This window comes from Bos javanicus, chromosome 16 (assembly GCF_032452875.1).
Source record: "Bos javanicus breed banteng chromosome 16, ARS-OSU_banteng_1.0, whole genome shotgun sequence".
In the NCBI taxonomy this organism is placed as follows: Eukaryota; Metazoa; Chordata; class Mammalia; order Artiodactyla; family Bovidae; genus Bos; species Bos javanicus.
Window position 1 is genome coordinate 31,533,191 of NC_083883.1, and position 25,112 is coordinate 31,558,302.

The 25,112-nt window shown below is 41.5% G+C and overlaps 1 protein-coding gene and 1 non-coding gene across 3 annotated transcripts in view; one reads left to right on the forward strand and one right to left on the reverse strand.

Moving 5' to 3' along the window:
• Positions 1-634: 634 nt before the first annotated feature.
• SMYD3 (SET and MYND domain containing 3) overlaps positions 635-25,112 on the forward strand; it is a 746,369-nt gene continuing 721,891 nt past the window's right edge. For both annotated transcript variants that reach the window (XM_061382446.1, XM_061382447.1), the window contains exon 1: positions 635-899. In XM_061382446.1, the coding sequence (XP_061238430.1) occupies positions 736-899 (164 nt within the window). In that variant the 5' untranslated portion in view covers positions 635-735. The remainder of the gene's footprint in view (positions 900-25,112) is intronic.
• On the reverse strand, positions 10,908-10,979 carry TRNAC-GCA (transfer RNA cysteine (anticodon GCA)). Its single transcript has one exon. It is a non-coding gene; the product is annotated as a tRNA-Cys (tRNA).

The following is a 25,112-nucleotide window of genomic DNA, read 5'->3' on the forward strand; positions in this document are numbered from 1 at the left end:
TATACCTTCCCTTTTGAGCCTCCCTCCCACCCCCAATCCCTATCCGACACTTCTAGGTCATCACAGAGGAGAGAACTGAGCTCCGTGTGCAATATAACAGCTTCCCATTAGTTATCTATTTTATATATGGCAGTGCTACTCTCTCAATCAGAATAATTTTCTTAGATGTGATGATGTTGTTTTACAGAATACTGTTATTCTGCGGAAATGCATGTTACAGTACTTATGACACGTCATGATGTAAAGAGTTGTGAAACGTTATGATGTCTGCCATTTTCAAATGGTTCAACACAACAACTTACTTTGAAGTGTCTGAATCACTATTATAAACATACATACATAGCGGGAGAAAATGAGCAGAAACTGCAAAATGCTAAGAACTGTGTGATCTAGGTGGAGGGTATACAAGTGCTCACCGCACTGTGCTTTCAAGTTTCTGTCTGCATTGAAAAATGATCATAATAAAATGTTAGCGGGGGGAAAAACCGCCTCTCCATGCAGCGCCGCCTTAGGAAAGAAAGGTCAAGAGAGCACAAATGACAGCCCAAACCCGCTTCTCCCCGGCCGGCGCAGCCAGCCTTGAAGGGACCCCATCTGGGCATGCTCAGAGGCCGCACGCGCCCGCCCCGCCCCTCGGGCGTACGTGAGCGCAGAGCGCAGGCGCGCGGCTCCGGTGGCCCGCGAGACCCTAGCTGCTAGTCCCGGCAGACGCCGAGGTGTCCGATCTCGGCAAGGATGGAGCCATCGAAGGTGGAAAAGTTCAGCACCACCGACAAGGGAAACGGGCTGCGCGCGTTGACACCGCTGCGGCCGGGAGAACTGCTTTTCCGCTCAGATCCTTTGGCGTACACGGTGAGCAAGGGGAGTCGTGGTGTCGTCTGCGACCGCTGCCTTCTCGGGTACGTATCGCCCTCGCCCGAGTCCAGAACAGTGCGGGGTCCGGGATGCCGGGGACGTAGCGGGACAGCTCTCCCCGGACTCTGCCGTGCCGTGGCTGCAGTAGATCTCCGCGGTGTGCCCAGATGCCCAGCCCCGCACTTCCCTTAGACGCGCGGCTCCCCTAGGGCACCTCGCGGCAGACGGGCTCCGCCTGGCCGTCGCCTGAACTGCCGCGGCGGGTGGGTGAAGGGACCCCAGGCTCATCGCCTGCAGCTGTGCAGGGCAGAGCTGGACCCGCTGCAGGATGGGTTGGGGAGAGCCGGTGGGCAGACTTACGAGGAAGCGTTGAGTCGTGGGTAGTTTTGCTGGGGAGCAAAAAAGTCTGCGTCCTGGGGTATAAGCTTCATTGGTGCAGTTGCGAAAATCACAGTTGGTGGAGGTAGGGATGAGTGGGAGCAGGGATGGTGTAAATCTGGATCACAGCGGAGGCCTAGCCAGGCAAGTACTGAGCTTGCAGGAGGCGGAAGACTCTTGGTGTTTACGGAGCACTTCCTGTGGTCCAGATTCTGTTGGGCCTGTAGATAAGAAGAAGATGAACGGGACATCCTTAAGAATCCTTAAGGAGCAGATGAGTGAGTGAGATGATTAATTACAGTGTATCAGAAGGGCTGAAATTGAGATGCTTTCCAGGGAGCGCTAGTGGTAAAGAACCCGCCTGCCAGTAGAGACATAGGAGACCTGGGTTCGATCCCTGGGTCGGGAAGATCCCCTGGAGGAGGGCATGGCGACCCATTTCAGTATTCTTGCCTGGAGAATTCCATGGATCTGGAGATTCCAGTCCGTAGGGTCTCACAGTGTCGGACACGAGTGGAGCGACTTAGCACACGCTAAGTACTGTACAGTAGGAGCATAGGTTATTGAGGTTCCATAGTGTGCTTTGCATATAATAACTGTGCAGGCAGCTCTAGTTCTTAACCATCTATCTAGAGGCAAGAATTTATGTGAAAATGTTTTATAAGCCTGGACACATTGGACCAATGTAAAGTGCTATGTGACAGCAGTTTATGGAAATGTGTTAATATGTATGCACAGTCATAGGAATTGTATTCAAGAAACAATTGTTATTGAGCTATTATAGGTCAAGGAGAAAAGCTCTGTTTGAGATGGGCAGGATAATTTTTTTCCCAGGACTTCTTTTCCAGATCCATTAAGCTGGGATTGGGATTGTGGAGGTGAGGGGGTTAAGTGCAAAGCTTAAGTCAATAGCTTGACCATTAATACTGTTATGTCCTTATTTGGTTCATAATTGAGGAATTTATTTAATTTCATATTTTGAAGTTACTTAAGTGTATTTTATTTGTTGCTTCCTAAAGTAATGATCACAGTAACAACAACAGCAATTCGTTGAGAACACCCTGACATTTCTGTAGAATGTGTGGTTGAAAACAGTTCATTCCTTTCAAGTAATGAAATGCTGAAGGCTTCAGCATTGAAAGGTATAGATCTTTAATTCTCATTCAAGCAAGTTAGAAAACTGGGCTTTTCCTCCTGTTCAGTCCTGTGGGGGCTGTATCTAGAGTTTGAATGCAGTCTAAAACAGAACTTTCATTTTCTTAAACCCTGCAGCATTAATTGGGGAAGATGTGGAGCATCTTGCAGATAAAACCAGACTGCCAAGTTATTTCATAGTTGGACTAGAAAAGTTTTGTAATAAATACAGTATGTCCGATTATTCATTAAATTATCAGAGCTAAACCTGAGTCATAAGACAGATGAAATCGTACGTTTTCCAAAATAAACTACACAAACCCAGCCCTTCGTATGTGGGGTGTTTCTTGATTTACCATACAATTCCATTACTGCTATCACTTATTTTTCTTATTAACAAAAATTGTAATGATTTAAATTAAAAGAAAAAAAAAGGTATTTCATGAAATTGTATTGGGGAGTTCTCAGCATTCTTTTAAAGTCTGGAGGAAACCCAGGGCTGAAAATGGGTGGGAGCCAGGGGAGTTCCATGGTTAAAATTGCACTGTAGAAGTAGTTGGAGTTGGGACTCTGGGAGTCCGTGGCCTCTGATGCTGCCTGGTAACTCTGGGTTCTGCAGTGTGTATTATCAGCACCCTGACAAGGGGCTCAACTGCTTGGGGAAGTGGTTATTGCTGGAAAGTTGCTGTCTCAACCATGCTTCTTTGTGATGTTAGTTTTTATTTTTGGGGTGTGGGAGGGGATGTGCTGTGCTGCAAAGCTTGCAGGATCTCAATTTCTGGACCAGGGATTGAACCCAGGCAGTGTTCAAATAGTGTATAAAAGGCATTCTCTGGGTTTACAGCTGGTTTTCTGAAATATACCAGTACCAGCTGCAAGTGAACTGCTGCAGTGTTGACCTCTCAAGGGTCATAAAACCTTGAGAGACGCCTTGAAATCAGGATTTGCAGATTCCTGGGCAAGGGCTAATGGGTTTACTGGTGGGTCAAGGACTTGGAATAAATAAAGTAGAAGGATCGATAATGAGGTGGGTTGGGAAAGGTCTCGTTGGATATGACTTCCATTTTTCCTTTTTTAAGTGGGAGTTATAATTCCTGTTTCTTTTGCTTCTTCCTTTTCTTCTGCAAGGAGGTTTGGGGAAGGGCCGTATGTCAGAGCCCTGAGCCTGAAAACATTTGGTCCATGTGAATGCCACAGCAGAGGACGTTCTTAATCAGACAGCATGACCTGCTTTGTGGATAGCAGTAAGTTCTCCTTCTTCAGAGAGCCTGGTGCTTGTTCAAGGGCTCAAGAACAGAGCGACCATTGGAGACAGGGATGGAGGCTGGTGCCTGGACCTCAACAGTGCAGACTTCCTCTCACCTTGGCCATCGTGGCTTCTACTGTTACAGTTTGTAAGGGATCCTGAGTTCCCCACACGGCAGCACACGTCTGGGGACAGCCAGCTGGCCAGCTGGGTTGGGTTTTTATTTTAGACCCTTTTGTCATGAAGGGATCACTGGTTTGTTCTCATTGGAACACTCGTGTTTTTCCCTGCACTTGGATTTGCCTTTTCTACTTGTACTGCATCTCTTGAGACCGTATGAAATCTTCTGTGAAGGCATGGTATTCCTCTCAAGGTTGCCTCTGACCTTCACAGAGAGAGAAGTGTAGCAATGAGCTAGTTGATACCCGTGGGTTGACTGCTCTTGATTTATGCTATCATTTGAAGCACCTGATTTCATAGGCGTGGTTCTTAAACTTCAGTCTCAGGACTCCTTTACTCTCTTAAAAATTATAAAGATTTCCTAAAAGGGTTTTAAAAAAAATGTACTTAGGACTCTGAAGAGGTGTAAAGGAAACCATAACCACATAAATAATGTGATTATATTTGTTGATTTTGCTGCTTAAAAAACTAAATTGATCAGTTTTGAAATTGTGTGCAGTTGGCCATCCATGGATCAAAAATCTTCAGGGGACAGAAAGATTCTAGAAAGTTCCAAAAAGCAAAACTTGAATTTTCGGTGTGAAGGCAACTATTTACAGACCATTTAACTTTTATTTACAACTATTTCCATACATTTACGGGGGTTCCTTGGTGGCTCAAATGGTAAAGAATACACTTGCAATGCAGGACATCTGGGTTCTATCTCTGGGTCGGGAACCTCTGGAGAAGGGATTGGCAACCCACTCCAGTATTCTTGCCTAACATACATTTACATTGTATTAGATTCTAGAGATGATTTAAAGTATATGAAAGGATGTGTATAGGTTCTGTGCAAATAAGATGCCATTTTACATAAGGGACTTGAGTATCTTTGGATTTTAGTATTGGCGGGGTCCTGAAACCAGTCCATAGCAGATACCAAGGGATGGCAGGATTTAGACATAATAAATAATTACATTTTGACAAGGATTTTAATGAAGTGGACTATATTTTCAAAGCAAAAGAAAACTTACTGAGAAAACTTGATTTACATGTTTGAATATCTCTTTAATGTCTGGCTTAGTAGAAGACCCACATTCTCATCACTGCTCCTGCATTTAGTGTATTGTAAAATCACATGTCATTTAGCCTCTAGAAGACTCCACTGTATACTATGAGAGGAAGAGAAGAAAACAGACAAAAAATGTCTTATTATCAAAATAGTTTTGACTTTGTGGGCCTCCTGAAAGGGCTTCTGAGTCCCTGGACCATCCTTTGAGAGCCTCTGTTGTAAAACACCGTACGTGTCTTGTAACATTTGGAAAGTCTGGGGTTTCTTTAATGTTTTTTGTGAACCATGAATAATATTTGGCTTTGGTTTTCGCATAATCTGCCAGGATATATTGGGATCAGGAACTAAAGTACAGAGTTAGTGCCTGTCTGTTAAGATGACTCACTTCTCACTCTGGCTGGTTCTGGTTAAGAGTCAAGGGATTTGGATGGTGATTAACCTTGATTTTCAAAGGAAAGTAAGAGCCATTTTCTACTTACTTGTTACCACAATATATGGTGATTGAAAATTATTATTCAATAGGTAATATTTACTATAATTTACTAAGCAATGAGTGGCAGGGGCTTCCCAGTGGGCGCTGGTGGTAAAGAACCCGCCTACCAGTGCAGGAGACATAAGAGATGTGGGTTCGATTCCTGGGTTGGGAAGATCCCCTGGAGAAGGAAATGGCAACCCACTCCAGTATTCTTGCCTGAGAAATCCCATGGACAGAGGACCCTGGAGGGCTACTGTCCTTAGGGTCGCAAAGAGTTGGACATGACTGAAGTGACTTAGCACACACTAAGCAGTGACAGGCCTGATTTTAAGCACTCTACCTTATGTGCTACCTCACTTAATTCTCATAGTGACTCTAAAAAAGTGTGCATTATGTTCCTTATAAGCACAGATAGGGACTAGAGAGCTTTTATACCTTTGTAAACTGAATTGGTATGCTCCTTTGGAGGGCAGTTTGGTAGTACCTAGCAAAATTGAGCACTGTGGTTTTTTTGACTCTATTTTATGGGATTCTGACAAAAATAACATTGGTTGCACAGGGATACTTAGCATAGCAATTTGGTGATGAAAAGAAAGGGAGAGAGAATTTTAATGCCCATTAATAGAGACTGGTTAAATTATGCTGCAGCCATATTGTAGAATAGCACATGGCTGTTAAGACTGAAGTGGATCTGTTTCTACAGATGTGGATGGATGTCAATAACACATTAACTGGGTAAATAAAGTTGTAGAACAATGTATGTATTTGAAAATCTTTTTGTATATGTGCTTGTGTATAGAAAAGTTCTGGAAAAACATCCCAGCATTCTGTTACGATTACTTTTGGAGAATGAGACTTGGAGGTGGGGGAAGATATCCCTTGGTCCTTTATATATTTTGTATTTTTCAAAGCTTGTATCATTTTTGTAATTAGAGATTTGAATAAACTTTGAGAAAATCTTTGTTTCATTTGGAATTGTAAAAGGGTGGTATTGCTTGGGATGAAGATGATTTTGAAATGCTTGCCAGTTTATGTCTGCTTTTTTTTTTTTTTAAGTTGAATTTGAAGGAGAAAGAAATGGCAACCCACTCGAGTATTCTTGCCTGGAAAATTCCTTGAACAGAGGAGCCTGGTGGGCTACAGTCCATGGGGTCGCAAAAGTGTCAGACATGACCTAGGCGATTAAAGTCCCTTTTTTTTTTTTTATAAAAAAATATGTATGTATACACATATGTAAACAAAAATACTGTTTGTGAAGACATGATGGCCGAAAAAGAAAATTTCAATCAGCTCTGGTTTCTACTTTTGAATTCTTGTAGCTGAAGAATGTCTTTGTTCTTTGACTTGTGCAGAAGATAGGCTTTAGGGAGTATGCAGGTTTGTGCAAATATGCATATATGTACACATACATGGGCTTCTCAGGTGCTGGTGGCAAAGAATCCACCTGCCAATGCGGGAGATGTGCGTTCAATACCTGGGTTGGGAAGATCCTCTGGAGTAGGAAATGGCAGCCCACTCCAGTATTCTTGCCTGGAAAAATTCCATGGACAGAGGAGCCTGGCAGGCTGCAGTCCATGGGGTCGAAAAGAATCGGACATGACTGGGTACACACACACATACATATATAATATGTATTTTAGAAGTCATGAGTTCACATCAGTACTTTGAATTGAGATTTGTCTCTTCAGGGTTCTTTTTACTTTTCTTCATTCCCTAATCCTTTCTTCCTCAGTGAGAACTCTGAGCCTTGAAAGCCTCAGCATATTTACTCATTTGCTCAATTCTGTATATCATCTAAAATTGTTTCAGAATTGCTTTGCCCACATTGTTACCAAAAGGACCAGTATGGAATTTGTTTGCAATTTCCCCTTTCCTTCTACTCTGCCAGAGGCTGAGAATATATCATTAAATACTGTATTCGTTTTACATTCTTTCTTCCCCCCACTTTCAGTATATTTATTTGTATCCATTAGAAATCCAGTTGAATTCATTTGTTTTCCTTTGCTTTCAGTTTTAGTTTTTCTCCCTTATCCTTTTGATTTAATTTTGTATTTTGAATATATGAACATGCATATGCTTCCAAAACTCAAATTATGGAAAAGAGAAATGTCACCCCTCCCATATTCATCCTGTTCCTCACTCCCACCCCTTGCAGGTAACCAACCTCATTGTTTTCTAGTGTATATCTCTCTCTCTCTGGTAAAGAGAAACACATATATGTGTGTGTGTCTTATTTTCCATTCATATACACAAGATCGCATGGTGTATTTGCTCTTTTGCAGTTGCTTTCTTCACTTAAAAAATCTACCGGAAATCACTCCATCTTACTTGGAGAAAAATCTCCAAGTAAGAGATCTTTCTTACTCTTTTTTATTGCTCCATAATACTCCATTTTATGAATGTACCGTAGTTTCTAGTTTTCCTATGCTTGGACATTTAGGTACTTCTCAGTATTTTGCAGTGGTGAATAGTGCTGTCATGAACAACCTTGCACATAAGTATTTTCATATTGTTTCAGGTGTGTACTGGGGGTGGAGTCCTAGGAGTGGGATGGCTAGGTCGTAGTGTGAATACCTATGAGGGTGAGGGTGGTACCATTTTACATTTCCTCTAGCAGTGTATGAGTGCTTGTTTCCCTCAGTTTCGCAGACTTACTATGTAGTCAGAGTTCTGAATTTTTACCAGTCTGATGGGTGAGAAGTGGTATCTTAGTATAGTTTTAATTTGCATTTAAATTGCACTATCAAAAAGTTACTGTATGTCAACAAAATGTAACTGATTTTGCATATACTTACTATGATTGCATTTTGCAATTCAGTATACCCTGTACTGTTAAATTTATGTATGTTAAAGTAAAGAGCCATTTTCCTGAAAAACAATTATATTATCAGTAAAGTTAAACATCTTTTCATATGCTTAAAGGGCATGTTGATATCTCTTTGTGAATTATCAGTATGTATCTTTAGCCCATTTTTCTGTAAGACTTTTGTTTTTTTCTTTCCTCCAAGTTTAAAACATTTTTTTGTCTATTAGAGTTATTAGATTTATGTTTGATAAATATTGCAAATATTTTCTTTCTGGCTGTCACTTGTCTTTTAACATTTCTTGTGATAGAGCAATTCACACGTGTTTTCTTCTAGAACTTGTTTCCTCTGTTAGCCAGCAAGCTGTTCAGGTTTTCCTGTAGCTGCTTATGGAAAAACCCAAAAGAACTTTTTTTTTAAAATTAAGTACAAGGGAAAAACACAGTAACTTTACAATGGGAAAACTTGGCAGGCATTATTTAAACAGGTGATCAAAGTTAGTATCACCAGTAACAGCACAAATTGACCTCATGTGCTTCTTGATATGCCCTGAACAGGACACAGCATCACTTTTGTGATGTATGGATGCCAGAACATGTAACCTGAATTTAGTTGTGAGGAGACTTCAGTGAATCCAGCTGTGCATGCATGTTAAGTCACTTCAGTTGTGTCCAAGTCTTTGCGACCCCAAGTCTTGGCCCACCGGGGTCTTCTGTCCATGGCAAGAATACTGGAGTGAATTGCCATGCCCTCCTCCAGGGGATCTTCCCAACCCAGGGATCAAACCTGTGTCCTTTGTGTCTCCTGCGTTGGCGGGCAGATTCTTTACCATTAGCGCCACTTGGGAAGCAACTGAGGAAGAGTCTACAAAATAACTAGGCAGTGCCCTGCGAAAATGTCAAGGGTGTGAATGACAGGCAGAGACTGAAGAACTCTTGAATTCAGGGAAGCCTGGCAACTAAATGCAAATGTGATCCTGGATAAAGAATTGGACATTTGTGGGACAACTGATGAAATTTGAATAAAACCCATAGATAAAAGTATTGATTCAGTGTTAATATTTTGATTTTGTTAATTGTTCTTTAGTTTCATAAGATACTAACATGGGGAATCTTTATGAAGGACACCTGCAAATTCTTTACTATTTCTTACAACTTCTCAAAAGACTGATAAAAATCAATCTGAAATTAATTTCAAAATGAAAAGTTTAAAAACAACGAAAACTTTATCTTTTTGAGATAGATAATGGATGGCGTGACAGGCTGTCTGGTGTTTAAAGTGATGGAATTGGGAGGTATTGGGGAGTTTAGGTTATGTAAGATTGGTTATGTATTGATAATTTCTGAAGCTAGTTGATGGGTTTTTTTATTATACTGTTCTCTCTACTTTGGGGAATGTTTGAAATTTTCTATGAAAAGGAAAAAGGAAAGGAAAAGAGTCCTTAAGTGTCTGTTCATTCTTGGCCAGTTGTATTTAAAAGTGAGACACCACAAAGTTTTAGGTTAAAAAAATTCTGGGCATTTGTACAGGTTCTTTCCCAGTGGGTGACTATATATATGGTCATCCGGTGTCTCCCAGCTGTCAAGGCTATTCTCTAAGGCTGGTCAGTTTTTGTGGGAAGGGATTATATCACTTAGGGTTTGATCACAGACCCAGAATCCTTGAATGACAAGGGATAAGGATTATAGAGATTAGAGTTGACATGATAAGTTGATAAAGATACTGTTGTTGTTGTTCAGTCACTCAATTTCATCCAACTCTTTGCAACCCAGTGAACTGAGCATACCGGGCTTCCCTGTCCTTCACTATCTCCTGGTGTTGGCGCAAGCTCATGTCCATTGAGTTGATGCCATCCAACCATCTCATCCCCCTTCTCCTCTTGCCCTCAATCTTTTCCAGTATCAAGGTCTTTTCCAGTGAGTCAGCTTTGCATCAGGTGGCCAAAGTACTGGAGCTTCATCTTCAGCATCAGTCCTTCCAATGAATATTCAGGGTTGATTTCCTTTAGGATTGACTTGTTTGATCATCTTGCTGTCCAAGGAACTCTCTAGAGCCTTCTCCAGCACCACAATTGGAAAGAATCAATTCTTTGGCACTTAGCCTTCTTTGTGGTCCAACTCTCACATCTGTACATGACTACTGGAAAAACCACAGCTTTGACTAGATGGACCTTTGTCGGCAAAGTGATGTCTCTGCTTTTTAATACTCTGTCTAGGTTGGTCATAGCTTTTCTTCCAAGGAGCAAGTGTCTTTTAATTTCATGGCTGCAGTTACTCTCTATAGTGATTTTGGAGCCCAAGAAAATAAAGTCTCTCACTGTTTCCATTTTTTCCTCATCTGTTTGCCCTGAAGTGATGGGACCGGATGCCATGATCTTAGTTTTTTGAATGTTGAGTTTTAAGCCAGCTTTTCAACTCTCCTCTTTCACCTTCGTCAAGAAGCTCTTTAGTTCCTCTTTGTTTTCTGCCATTAGGGTGATGTCATCTGTATATCTGAGGTTATTGATATTTCTAACCAAAATGATCACATGGATCACAGCCTTGTGTAACTCAGTGGAACTATAAGCCATGCCATGAGGGCAACCCAACATGAATTGGTCATGGTGGAGGGTTCTGACAAAACGTGGTCCACTGGAGAATAAGTGAAGTAAAGTGAAGTGAAATCGCTCAGTCGTGTCCGACTCGTTGCGACCCCGTGGACTGTAGCCCACCAGGCTCCTCCATCCATGGGATTCTCCAGGCAAGAATACTGGAATGGGTTGCCATTTCCTTCTCCAGGGGAATCTTCCCTACCCAGGGATCGAACCCTGGTCTCCTGCATTGCAGGCAGACGCTTTAACCTCTGAGCCACCAGGGAAGGGCCTCTGGAGAAGGGGATGGCAAAGCACTTAAGCATTCTTGCCTTGAGAACCCCATGAACAATATGAAAATATGCTGTTGCCTCTGCCCTCTGTAGTGGGCCTGAAAACTTGGTAAGTCAGAAGAACTGGTGGAAAGATAATCTGGTATCAAGTGGAAGAAAGGAAGAACAAATTGGAATCCAGTTACAACTAATAGGACAGTTGGAACCTGTGTCTCTCCTTGCCTTCCCCCTCAATGACACCGATGGCCTACGGAAATTGCTGATGCTCTTTGCCACAGTACTGTTTGCCTTGAAGAATGTTCAGAAAGAGATACAGTGGGAATTATTGGAGGAAAGAGCTGGCCTGCTGCCCCAGGCCATACAGTGAGCCATTAGATGAGTAACAGTGCACACCAGCCGCAGCAGAGCGCGGTGCCCTACACAGACTGTCAGGATACACTGTCTTGCTGCACTTCTGCCTCCCAAATCTCACCCATGTCTATTTTGGCCAAGCTTCACCTAGAATCACACAGAGAGGGAATTTTGGTAAGTGTGGTTCCACTTTGCAATGTTGCTAAACTGCAGAAGCCAGCACAGGTCATCCCATGTCATCTATACATACTTCACTTAACTGTACTGAACTGTACTTAACAGACAAGTGCAAGCTCACTCTCCCACCTAACTATCCTTTGCACAACTGAAAACACTAGCCCTCTCCCAGAAAGAGTATCCAAAATCTCTTCACCCATCTTTGGGTGATTTCATTCTTCTTAGAGCTGAGTCGCATTCTCCTTTCAGTAGTCTATAACTTTGATATCCAGTAATCACTGTCCTTCTCTGAGATCCATCTGTCTTCTCCATTGCCATATAGGCAAGTTAAGTGAGGATGTGGGAGGAATCATCACCTTTGCCTCTCACAAACATGAGATGATGTTTGTGAGATAGTGCTACCACCAGTGATGGTAGCATTACGCCCTCCAGAAATGCAGTATTGGTTTTGGGTCAGTGTTTAGGAGGGCAAAGCCAGTTCTAGTGGCTTCCACTTGAACCATAATAGCCATTACTACATGGGTTAGGGAATGAGCGGGGATTCTGACAGTTGTTGGTGATGTCTTTCCCAAATCTGCATTCTAGAACTGGAGACTGTAACCGTGAGGTGGATTCAGGGGCTTACCAAGCCCACTGTGAAATGAACCTGAGCTAAAATCCTGTTGATTCTCTGACTTCCACAAGCTTCTATTTCTGAGAGATTGGACCAAATTTGGGTTCTGGGCCAAGAATTAAGTTCTGGGCTAATATCCAGTAACCCACCCCCACCAACATCTGCATTATGAGGACCCTAGTGCAAAGTTATCCTTGTAAATGGCTGTAGATGTCTTTTGGGAAGCCTAGGAGGAAAATTTATATTATCCATATTTGACTCTCTGGTAGAGTTCTTCTTCAAGGAGCTGACCTTCCCTTCTCTCAAGGGGCTCTGGGTCTGTGAAGTGGCTCAGGAATGGGAATTGGTGGGAGGAAAGGGGGCCAGAGGATGAGATGGTTGGATGGCATCATTAGCTCAATGGACATGCTGCTAAGTTGCTTCAGTCGTGTCCGACTCTGTGCGACCCCATAGATGGCAGCCCACCAGGCTCCTCTGTCCCTGGGATTCTCCAGGCGAGAATACTGGAGTGGGCTGCCATTTCCTTCTCCAATGCATGAAAGTGAAGAGTGAAAGTGAAGTTGCTCAGTCGTGTCCAACCCTTAGCAACCCCGTGGACTGCAGCCCACCAGGCTCCTCTGTCCATGGGATTCTCCAGGCAAGAGTACTGGAGTGGGGTGCCATTGCCTTCTCCGCAATGGACATGAGTTTGAGCAAAGTCTGGGAGATAGTGAAGGACAAGGAAGCCTGGTGTGCTGCAGTCCATGGAGGTCGCAAAAAGTCAGACATAACTGAGCGACTGAACAACTACAGCACTTTATTTTTTCAGTGATTTAAGTCATACTTCTCTTTAGCAGCCCTCAAATTTTTTTCCTTATATTAATCAGGTAAAACTTTAGTAGATTGCCTTTCTATTTCAGTTCTAGGGACGCAGTGATTAATTAGGCTATGTCAAAGATCTCTGCAGTTCGAATCTTTCTGGTTACTGTTTTGGCTGCCTTTATGATGTCTGCTCCCACCTTCTCTTTGGTGACTGAGTACTGTCATCCCTTGTACCATGGGGCCCCACTGTCCCCCATTCAGTTTTGGGAGCCCTGTCTGATGGCAGGAGTTCACACTTTTATTCCTGGCCTCTGGAGAATAGCCACCACGGAGCTCTTAAGGGAGGCCAGGGCTTCTCTCATGAAGGTATTTCTTTTAGCTTGGTGAATGGCAAGTTATCTGGATCCTTCCTGGGACATGGTTCGGGCGTGGGTAAGCAAGTCTTACATATTAAATCCACTCAACACTGTGATCTCCCTAAGCCATCAGATAACTTCCTCCTCAGTGTATGAAACCTCTGACATTGCAGTTTCATTTAGCGTAGGTCACCTTTAGATTGGAAAAGACTCGGATGCTGGGAAAGATTGAGGGCAAGAGGAGAAGGAGACGACAGAGGATAATGTGGTTGGATGGTGTCACCGAATCAGTGGACATGAGTTTGAGCAAACTCCGAGAGAGTGAAGGATGGGGAAGCCTGACACGTTGCAGTCTGTGGAACTGCAAAGAGTTGGACATGATTGAACCACTGAATAGCAACAACCTTTAGTTCAGCTCTCAGCCAACCAAGCAAATGTTAAGAGTCATTTCCAGCTGCTTGAGCCAACTTATTGAATTCACACCTATTGAATAAATCCACTTATATCAATAAATTCAGCTCAATCCAGAATTATTGGGAATTCCCTGGTGGTCCAGTGGTTAAGGATCCACCTGCCAATTCTGGGGATGCAGGTTTGATCCCTGGTCAGGTAACAAAGATTCTACATGCCATGGGGAAGCTGAGCTCACGTACTCTAAAGCCTGTGTTTCACAAGAGAATCCCTTGTGCCACAACAAGACAGACCATGTGCTGTAACTAGAGAAAGCCCACTCCCCACAGTGGGCCCAGAGCAGCTGAAAAAAAAAAATCCAGGGATTTCCCTGGTGGTCCAGTGGGTAAGACACCAAACTCCCAATGCAGGGAACCTGGGTTCGATCCTTGGTCAGGGAACTAGATCCCACATACCGCAAAGTAGACCCACTGCAGCCAAATAAATAAAAATAAATATTAAAAAAAATCCAGCATTATCTTCCACCTGTACCCAACACTACAGCTCTCTTAGCATCCTTTCCCATATGTGTTTCCCAAGTTTTTGTTGATAGAAATTGGCAAAATCTTGCAGTTCTTTTGGTGTGTTATTCACCTCCAAATGGGTCACGTTTTTTTAGCTTTGTCCTTGGGGCCCAACCAGACTCGAATCTGGCCATAGATCTAGAAACTCTCGAAGGCAGTGAAAGTAGTTCCCAGAGAGAATCAGTAGTCCTTTATAAGGCATTTGGCATAGGGAAGGCCTTTGCAGGTTCTTCAGGCAAAGGGAAAGCAACCTCTTCAGAGTACTTTTACTGGTAAAGGTGATTCAACATAATTTGGGAGTTCAAGGTGCCAAATTTCATGAGTATCTGCCCAAATGTTTGCATTTCATATTTAGGGCCCCACTCCTTACCCGTCAGTCCCCTAACTTTATGTAAGAGTTAAACACATGAGTTTGGACATTCAGCTTATGTTGTCATCCAGTTCTTGCTGAATGTGGTCTGTGAATCAGTAGCATCTCTATCAACTGGGAGCTTGTTAGCAATGCAGAGTTCTGTGCTACACCGCAGACTGAATCAGAATATACATTTTCTGTATGTGACTTCAAGATATCTGTGTAACTTGTATTTACACTAAATTAAGACAGTGATTTCTGTAAGTATTTTTAAACTTTTTAAGTTCTCAGCAATCCAATAATTGGATAAATATTACCTTTGAGATTATTTTGGGGATTTTTATGATTTTTTTAACTTTTAAAGCTATATATACATCTAAAATTTTTGCAGGTTAATGTTTTAGATGATTTCTACTTTTTATTTGGGAGTTCTGCAAGCAGTCTTAATTAGATGTGATGCTCCCTCTGGTGGACAGTGGATGAAAAGCATGCAGACATTTTTCAGGATACTGAGGGGCTTGGTTTTCAGCTATTAAAGCTTAATATTGGGACTTCCCTGGTGGTCCAGTGGTTAAGAATCCTCCTTGCTAATGCAAGGGATGCAGGTTTGATTCCTGGTCAGGAAACGAAGATCCCACATGTGGTGGAGCAGCTAAGCTCATGTGCTGGCACGACTGAAATTGCACACCACAACTGAAGACTCTGTGTGCCACAAGGAAAGAGCCCACTGACACAGCAAAGATCACGAATGCCGCAACTAAAGACCCAGTGCAGCCAAACATGAGTAAGTAGTTCCCGACCCAGGGATTGAACCCTTGTCTCCTGCATTATAGGCAGATTCTTTACTGTCTGAAAGCCCAAAGAAATATTAAAAAAAAAAAAAATTATTTTCCCTGAGTGATCACCTTCATGACTCTCCCTTCCAAACTGTTCTCGACCTCTGACGTTTCCCATAATGTTTGTTTTGAATTTGAACCAAAAATACTCCAACCAGAATCAAATTTTGTCATAGATATCTATCTAAAACTCACTATAATGAAAGAGCACTGGCAAACTGATACAGTAACAGTGCCTTCTTTATTTTTTGGCCATGCCACGAGGCTTGTGGGATGTTAGTTCCTGGACCAAGGATTGAACCCGAGCCCTTGGCAGTGACAGTGTGGAGTCCCAACCACTGAGTCACCAGGGAATTCCCAACAGTGCCTTATTAATAATATTGATCATGTTATTCACATTGAAAGTCAAAAAATCTTGTCTGAAACTGGTAGTTGGATTTGTGATGATATGGGAGAAAAATTGTGCCTTTGATCTATTTATAATGGAATTTATTACTAGGAAATATTTTGTGCAATTAATCCCCCCCTAGCTTTTGCTATAATAATTACTTACTAGGATGAAAATAATTAATGTGACTGGTGCAGTGACCTTTTCTTCTATATCACATTCTGATCTTAGAACTCAAATGGTTGCTTTTCCAGGGGCATAGGTATATATCTGAACTGTTCCTTTTCAGTTCACCTGTGTGCCAAACACCTTAGACATTTTGTTTTAAAAGTAAACGTTGTCAAAACCATTACTTCACTTGTCTGAATCCAGTAAAAGATTGCCTTTTTAAAGTTAGCTTGTTGCCATTTTACTGTTTTACACATGGCCTATTCATGTTCAATTTAAAATACTTAAGGGCATTTATAGTCCTAGATTAATGTTGATTTTTATTCATTACTCTGGTTGAAAATGATGATGTTATGAAGTTCTCTGGTTTGTTTTGTTGTTGTTAGCCATCAAGGCAAAAACAATGAGAGAAATCTCATAAGGGAATAAAGATAGATTGATAGATCAACAGATTTGGCTTCATGAAAGAACTGTCTTATAATGGGAAGCCAAGAAACTGAGGGAAATATTTGTAACACAGAAAGGCATATATCTTAAATATATAAAAATCATTCATAAATCAATAAGAGAACTGGGACCTCCCCCCTCTTTGTTTCAGTCTCTGTAAACAGTTGTCAGCCTCATATTTCTCTGAGAGATTTTCTGATTCACAGGTTCTCAACGTTGTCTACCCATTGGAAGCAGCTTTAAAAGAATACTGATGCATGGGTCCCACCCAGAGATTCTGTTTTATTTGGTTTAGAGTATGGTTTGAGCATAGAAATTTTAAGACTCTCCAGGTTTTTGTAATGTTCCGTCTTGAGTTGACAACTACTCTCTTTTTCACCATAACTAACTCCCTTCTTTGCATCTTTAAATTCAAGGGTGAGGGTGAAATTGGCACAGCTGGGTTTAGTCAAGCTACTTAGGATACCATAAATAATTCTGCAGTTGAATTTCAAACTGCATATTTACATTAGCATGTTCTGTTCATATTTAAATAATCATCATATGTGGGACAAGCATGTATGAAGTTGTGTTTTTAATTTGAATGGTTGTGATATTTCTCACAAATTAACTTCATGAGTATATAAAAATTTAATTCTTGTTGGAATTTTTCAACTACTGCGTTTACTCTTGTTAAGAAATAGATGTTAATTAGATTGATATTGTACAGATGATCAAGAAAAGGATGCTTGGATATTTAGGAAACAGTTTCTCTGGACGTTTTTTTTGTTTTTGACTGTATGATATTAGATAGTTTAGGTACGGAAAACTTAACCATTTTACAGAAGACTTTCTTAAAGTCTATGAAACACTGGTGTTCACTCCTTGTAAAATTTACTTGTAGAATTTTAAAAAATATCCAGATGTCCGGGCCACATTTTTAAAGCCCTACAGGTAAGGCTGATGCCTAGGTAAGGCTGAACTGAGAACTTTTAGGAAACAGGGGGTGGGGGAGCGGAAAGACAAACAGATTAATAGTAAATAGATATAAGTGAAATAGATAATAGCTATGGGGTATAACTAATGGAGAGATGCATATAGATTCTATGTGTATCTGCTTAGGTTGCTTCAGTCGTATCTGACTCTTTGTGACCCTATGGACTGTAGCCCACCAGGCTCCTCTTTCCATAGGATTCTCCAGGCAAGAATACTGGAGTGGGTTGTCATGCCCTCCTCCAGGGGATCTTTCTGACCCAGGGATCGACCCTGTGTCTCTTATGTCTTCAGCATTGGCAGGCGGGTTCTTTACCACCAGTGCCACCTGGGAAGTCCATGGATTCTGTAGCAGATCATTTTGACTATATTGGAATGTTATTTGTATGGAAGGTTATAGTGAATAAGGTTGGAATAGATTCTGGAATACAGAAGGCCTTGATGGTCAGGCTAAATAATTTGAACTTTATTTTGTAGGTATTGAGGAACTCATAAAGATTTTTGAGTAGCAATATGAAATGTACAAATGTTGAGAAGACTTGTGCAGGAGAACTGGTTTGGTGAATGTGACTGGGGAGAGGTGTGGGAAGACTGAAGATGGGGATTCCAGTTCAGAGAAAATTTCCTTTACTCGGGTATGAAGTAATGAAGGCCTAAGTTAGGGGGGTGTTAGAGAGCCTGGCAATAAAACAGGTCCTTTTGAGAGAAGAGTTGATACAGTTCATTGACTGACCGTCAGGCGAGGGAGAAGTAAAAGATGAATGCAGGTTTTGGGCTTTAATTGTTGGAATAATGACACTAGGCAATGATAGTGGTGCTATTTGAAGTCATTGGTGTGGCTGAGATCCCCAGGTAATAAGTTACTGAACAAAAGATAGCACTGTTGAGGACCAAGCTTAAGAAAAATCAGTTGTCAGGGCTGGGAGACAAGAGAAGGCTATTAAATAAGGTAATAGTGCCCTTTTGAGGGGCTTAGGTTTTACTGTCTATGTAACATAAGTGATTTAATTCTCTGAGCCTCAATTTTACTTTTTTTGAAATGAAGGGGGCTAGAAATGAAGGGATTGAATGATTTCTGACATCCTTTTGAAACTCTTCTACCGTTCTTGAGATCATTCCTGTATTTGTTGCCTCTTCCTCCTTTTTTTTTTTGTAACAGCTTTGTTGAAATATAATTCTTATACCATATCATATATTCAGTGATATAACATAAAAGACCATTTTTCTCCATTTTTAACTGTATAATTCATTGGCATTAAGTATGTCGAAATGTTACGCAACCATCTCCACAATTGTAGCACATTTTCAACACCCCCAAAAGAAACCCTGTACCTTAAGCCTATCTTCTACTCTAAACAAACAGAGGAAAACCTTAAGATTTAAACCCTTGAATTCATCTTGTTTTCCACCTGCCTTGAAACCAAATGAGTTCACAGCCACCTAGAAATCACTTTCAGTTCAAATCAGCTCCTTGCCATTTTGACCCACTAGGTGGCAGTGTGGGAACACCAGGTAGGAAACGTGACTGGAGGACTATATCTCTGTTTCCGTTTCTACACAGCTACAACAGGCACTAACTACAGTTACATCTATTTGTGGTAGTAGGTGTAGTTGTTATGCAGGCACCCTCAGAGGACTGAAAGTCTCCCACCTGAAGACTTTGCTAATGCCGAATACTGTCTTTACCAGTCGACCATATTTCCAGTCACCTAAACCTATCTTCCGGAGAAGGCAATGGCACCCCACTCCAGTACTCTTGCCTGGAAAATCCCATGGACCGTGGAGCCTGGTAGGCTGCAGTCCATGGGGTTGCTAAGAGTCGGACACGACTGAGCGACTTCACTTTGACTTTTCACTTTCATGCATTGGAGAAGGGAATGGCAACCCACTCCAGTGTTCTTGCCTGGAGAATCCCAGGGACAGGGGAGCCTGGTGGGCTGCCGTCTCTGGGGTCGCACAGAGTCGGACACGACTGAAGCGACTTAGCAGCAGCAAACCTGTCTTCACAGTCCCATCTGGTTTCTGTGCATCATTTGTTAAGTGCAGTGCCTCCTTTATCATTTTCATTGCTCTGTATCTTGGAATCCTGTTCAGTCTTCAAGCCAGATTTTTCATTTTAGCTTTTGGCCCCAGTAATTCCTTGGGTCTTTTTTCACCTTTCCCATTGCTTTTCCTTCTTTCTCCCAGTCATGAAAATCCTCTGCGATAGTGATTCTTGACTTTGCTCTAGGAACCACCTGGGGAGCTTTAAAACATCCTGTGATGCTCAAGCTACACTCAAGATCTGTTAAATCAGAACCTTTGGAATTGGAACCCAGACATCATTATTGTTTTATCTCTAAATTGCCTACTAAATATTTTTGTCTTCCTATATCTTTTATACAGTCTATGAGAAATGAGCTAATTTAACTAGATCCACTCTAAGATCATAATATTTCAGTATTCCTAGCGATGTATGTCTTGATTTTTTTTCTTCTTTGTCTGTTACTAGTTCTTTTCATTCTTATCTGAAAATGTCTCTTTCTTTCGTGCGTTCCCGCTGCCTCTGGCTTAGTACAGGCTCCTGTCTCTGTCAGTGCCCCCTCTACCCAAAGACTACCAGGAAAATACGAGCCATTGAACGAAGTGGGGTTTATTAATTCATTTCAATGAGAAAACTCACAGACCGTGGGGGAATTGTGGGGTGTCTCAGAGGATGTTGGAAGGGATTTGTTGTAGGATTTGGCTTGTGTTAAGTGATTTGGAGAGGGCTCAAGGAAGTAAGACTTTGCTCGGAGTTGGATGCTGTCAAGAAGCAGGGCGATTCAGTGATTTAAATCTTACCTAGAAGGCTGCTGCTAAGTCGATTCAGTCGTGTCCGACTCTGTGCGACCCCATAGACGGCAGCCCACCAGGCTCCTCCGTCCCTGGGATTCTCCAGGCCAGAACACTGGAGTGGGTTGCCATTTCCTTCTCCAATGCATGAAAGTGAAAAGTGAAAGGGAAGTCACTCAGTCGTGTCCAACTCTTAGCGACCCCGTGGACTGCAGCCTACCAGGCTCCTCCGTCCATGGGATTTTCCAGGCAAGAGTACTAGAGTGGGGTGCCATCGCCTTCTCCGACCTAGAAGGCAGGAGGAATGAATTGAGGCTACAATTATGATTGATAAAGAAGCTACAGTCACCTGTGTTAGCCAGGATGGGGAATGTTTGATCATTTTTGTGGCTTGGACATTGATCATGTTTTGTGTTCATGGTTTTGGAGAGGTCTTTTTTATTTTATTTTTTTGTCTTGATCCATCTTTGCCACAGAATAGCTTTGTCTGACGATGATGCTTGTGGAATTACCTTCAACAGGGGAACGCCACCCACTAGCTAAGAGTGTCGGGCAGCTCCTAGCACTGTGTCTACAGCCAACACCTGAGACATTGTCCTTATACTTTGAAATTTTCTCCTTCCCTTAATTAGCCAAAGCTGATAGTGCCAGGCTGGCTCTGACAGTGAGGGGCAGCTTCTTTCTAGAGCAGTTTCTTAGACAATTGTATCTTTTTATAGATCTTCCCTCTTTTGGTTTGTTCTGTGCAGTACTGATATAATCAGATCAGATCAGATCAGTCGCTCATTCGTGTCCGACTCTTTGCGACCCCGTGAATTGCAGCATGCCAGGCCTCCCTGTCCATCACCAACTCTTGGAGTTCACTCAGACTCATGTCCATCGAGTCAGTGATGCCATCTAGCCATCTCATCCTCTGTCGTCCCCTTTTCCTCTTGCCCCCAATCCCTCCCAGCATCAGAGTCTTTTCCAATGAGTCACTCTTCGCATGAGGTGGCCAAAGTACTGGAGTTTCAGCTTTAGCATCATTCCTTCCAAAGAAATCCCAGGGCTGATCTCCTTCAGAATGGACTGGTTGGATCTCCTTGCATCCAAGCGACTCTCAAGAGTCTTCTCCAACACCACAGTTCAAAAGCATCAATTCTTCGGCGCTCAGCCTTCTTCACAGTCCAACTCTCACATCCATACATGACCACAGGAAAAACCAAAGCCTTGACCAGACGAACCTTTGTTGGCAAAGTAATGTCTCTGCTTTTGAATATGCTATCTAGGTTGGTCATAACTTTCCTTCCAAGAAGTAAGCGTCTTTTAATTTCATGGCTGCAGTCACCATCTGTAGTGATTTTGGAGCCCAGAAAAATAAAGTCTGACACTGTTTCCACTGTTTCCCCATCTATTTCCCATGAAGCGATGGGACCGGATGCCATGATCTTTGTTTTCTAAATGTTGAGCTTTAAGCCAACTTTTTCACTCTCCTCTTTCACTTGCATCAAGAGGCTTTTTAGTTCCTCTTCACTTTCTGCCATAAGGGTGGTATCATCTGCATATCTGAGGTTATTGATATTTCTCCCGGCAATCTTGATTCCAGCTTGTGTTTCTTCCAGTCCAGCATTTCTCATGATGTACTCTGCATATAAGTTAAATAAGCAGGGTGACAATATACAGCCTTGATGAACTCCTTTTCCTATTTGGAACCAGTCTGTTGTTCCATGTCCAGTTCTAACTGTTGCTTCCTGACCTGCATACAAATTTCTCAAGAGGCAGATCAGGTGGTCTGGTATTCCCATCTCTTTCAGAATTTTCCACAGTTAATTGTGACCCACACACAGTCAAAGGCTTTGGCATAGTCAATAAAGCAGAAATAGATGCCTTTCTGGAACTCTCTTGCTTTTTCCATGATCCAGCGGATGTTGGCAATTTGATCTCTGGTTCCTCTGCCTTTTCTAAAACCAGCTTGAACATCAGGAAGTTCACGGTTCACGTATTGCTGAAGCCTGGCTTGGAGAATTTTGAGCATTACTTTACTAGCATGTGAGATGAGTGCAATTGTGCGGTAGTTTGAGCATTCTTTGGCATTGCCTTTGTTTGGAATTGGAATGAAAACTGACCTTTTCCAGTCCTGTGGCCACTGCTGAGTTTTCCAAATTTGCTGGCACATTGAGTGCAGCACTTTCACAGCATCATCTTTCAGGATTTGGAATAGCTCAACTGGAATTCTATCACCTCCACTAGCTTTGTTTGTAGTGATGCTTTCTAAGGCCTACTTGACTTCACATTCCAGGATATCTGGCTCTAGGTCATTGATTACACCATCGTGATTATTTGGGTTGTGAAGATCTTTTTTGTACAGTTCTTCTGTGTATTCTTACCATCTCTTCTTAATATCTTCTGCTTCTGTTAGGTCCATACCATTTCTGTCCTTTATCGAGCCCATCTTTGCATGAAATGTTCCTTTGGTATCTCTGATTTTCTTGAAGAGATCCCTAGTCTTTCCCATTCTGTTGTTTTCCTCTATTTCTTTGCATTAATCACTGAAGAAGGCTTTCTTATCTCTTCTTGCTATTCTTTGGAACTCTGCATTCAGATGTTTATGTCTTTCCTTTTCTCCTTTGCTTTTCGCTTCTCTTCTTTTCACAGCTATTTGTAAGGCCTCCCCAGACAGCCATTTTGCTTTTTTGCATTTCTTTTCCATGGGGATGGCCTTGATCCCTGTCTCCTGTACAATGTCATGAACCTCATTCCATAGCTCATCAGGCACTCTATCTATCAGATCTAGACCCTTAAATCTATTTCTCACTTCCACTGTATAATCATAAGGGATTTGATTTATGTCATACCTGAATGGCCTAGTGGTTTTCCCTAAATGTCCCTTCAGTGACTGATTCTTAGCTCTCTCAGATTAGCAAGTGGTCCTGTCTTATCCGGCCCATCTCTGTTCAGCCTTACCTCTCAGTGTACCTTCTAGTTATGGGAGTTGAGGGAAGTGACTTCCTGCTCTGAACTTTGCTTTCTTCACCTTGAACGCTACCTCTCAGGTATGCTTAGAATTAAGAGAGATAACATGTGTGAAAGTATTTGGTATGGAAGAGGTGTTCATACTTACTGTTCTTGTTCTGCTTCTCACTGATTTCCTTCATTGATCTGTGGTAGTAGGTAATATTACATACTTTAGTTCCTAATTTGGTTCTTAGTAGATTTTATTTCCCATTTGGTTTTAGCCTCCTTGAGGACAAGGATGTAGTCTTATTTTCCTGTGAATTTCCAGGGCCTGGCACAGTACTGAGCACACAGGGATGCTTGATAAGCATTTCAGTTTCTGAGATTTACAGGGTTATCAGAGCACTATGTCTACAGCCAGCTCCTGAGATGTTTTCCTTGTACTTTGAAACTTTCTCCTTCCTTTAATTAATTAATATGCTCTATCAGTTGGTACTACCAGTTAAGAGAGCTAGTATACATTGGGCCACAGGCTGAATTCTTTTTATCAAAATTATAATTCTGTGTAATCACCAAGAAGTTTATATCAAAATAAATTTTAATAGGTGAGTATTTAATTTACCTGTTAAAGATGACTGAAAGTTCAAAGAAAGTAAATTTTAAACATAGATAACTTCATACCAAAGTACTTTTGCTCTCTGCCTCAGCCTACGTGTAGTCAGCTACAGAGATAATTTTAATTTTTTAAAAAAATTGAAGTATAGTTGATTTACACGTTGTGCCAATCTCTGCTGTATAGCAAAGTGACTCAGTTATGCACATATAGACATTCTTTTTATATAGATAATTTTAAATAATTATTTAATAGTGTATAATTTTTAGTGTTGATCTTTCATGTCTCTGTGTCTTTGAGTGACACAAGATAATGAAACTCTCTGATTTCCTATTATTTTTATTTTTTAATGTTTTTAAGAATATTTGATTTTCAGCTTCTTTACTTTATTCTCACGTTGCTGTCTAATACAGCAAATTTCTCTTCTGTCCTTTTTCTTTCTCTCTAGTTGTTTAAGTTTTGGTCTTCTGTCCTTTTTCTTTCTCTTTAGCTGTTTAATTTTGGGCATCTTAACCCCTGGACTTTTGTTTCCTCATTCATAAAGTAAGGATAATATCTATGTCGTGTGATCTTTATGAAGGTTAAGTGAAAGAACACATCTGAGAGTACCTAGTATAATGCCTGGAATATTGCTGTTTCTCAAAGCATGACCCACAACCATCAGAATAAGTTGGCAGTGGGCTTATTTTAAAATTTGTTTTTCTGTGTTTCTCAGAATATCTACTATTTTAGGCACACTAGTGTACATTCTTACTAGACTACCTGGGTGGTGTTGGTATGCAGCAAATTTTAAGACTTGCTTACCTGCAGGATAAGAACACATTCCCTATGGAATCTGTCTTTTTGTCTACTTTGTCTTTTTGGCGCTGAAATTTGAGACTACTGGGGTGAAATAAATATTACTTGAATGTGAATATTTGCAGCATATCTCAGTAACAGCCTGATTAAAGTTTTTACTATTGTTTTCTATGCTTAGCTCTGACGTTTTTCTTGGCAAACTTCACTTTTATCTGTCTTAACTTTGCTTTTTGATTGATTTTCTTGAACCTGACCTTTTAATATTGGAGATCTATAGTAAGATCTTCTGTTGTCTTTAGTTAAGATATACAACTCGAGCTAGCAGATGATTCTAGAAGCCTACTTTAGACTTGTAAGAACTGTCTTTAGTCATTAATTTATCAGTCACAGAATGAGTAACTTGATTTAAATATAACTTGGAGCCCACCCCTGAATGAGCAGGATTTAGTGAGCAGTGCATTTTTGGATGGTCAATTTATTGACAGGTCAAATGATTCATGTACTGGGCATCGGAAATGGAAAAGCATAGTAAG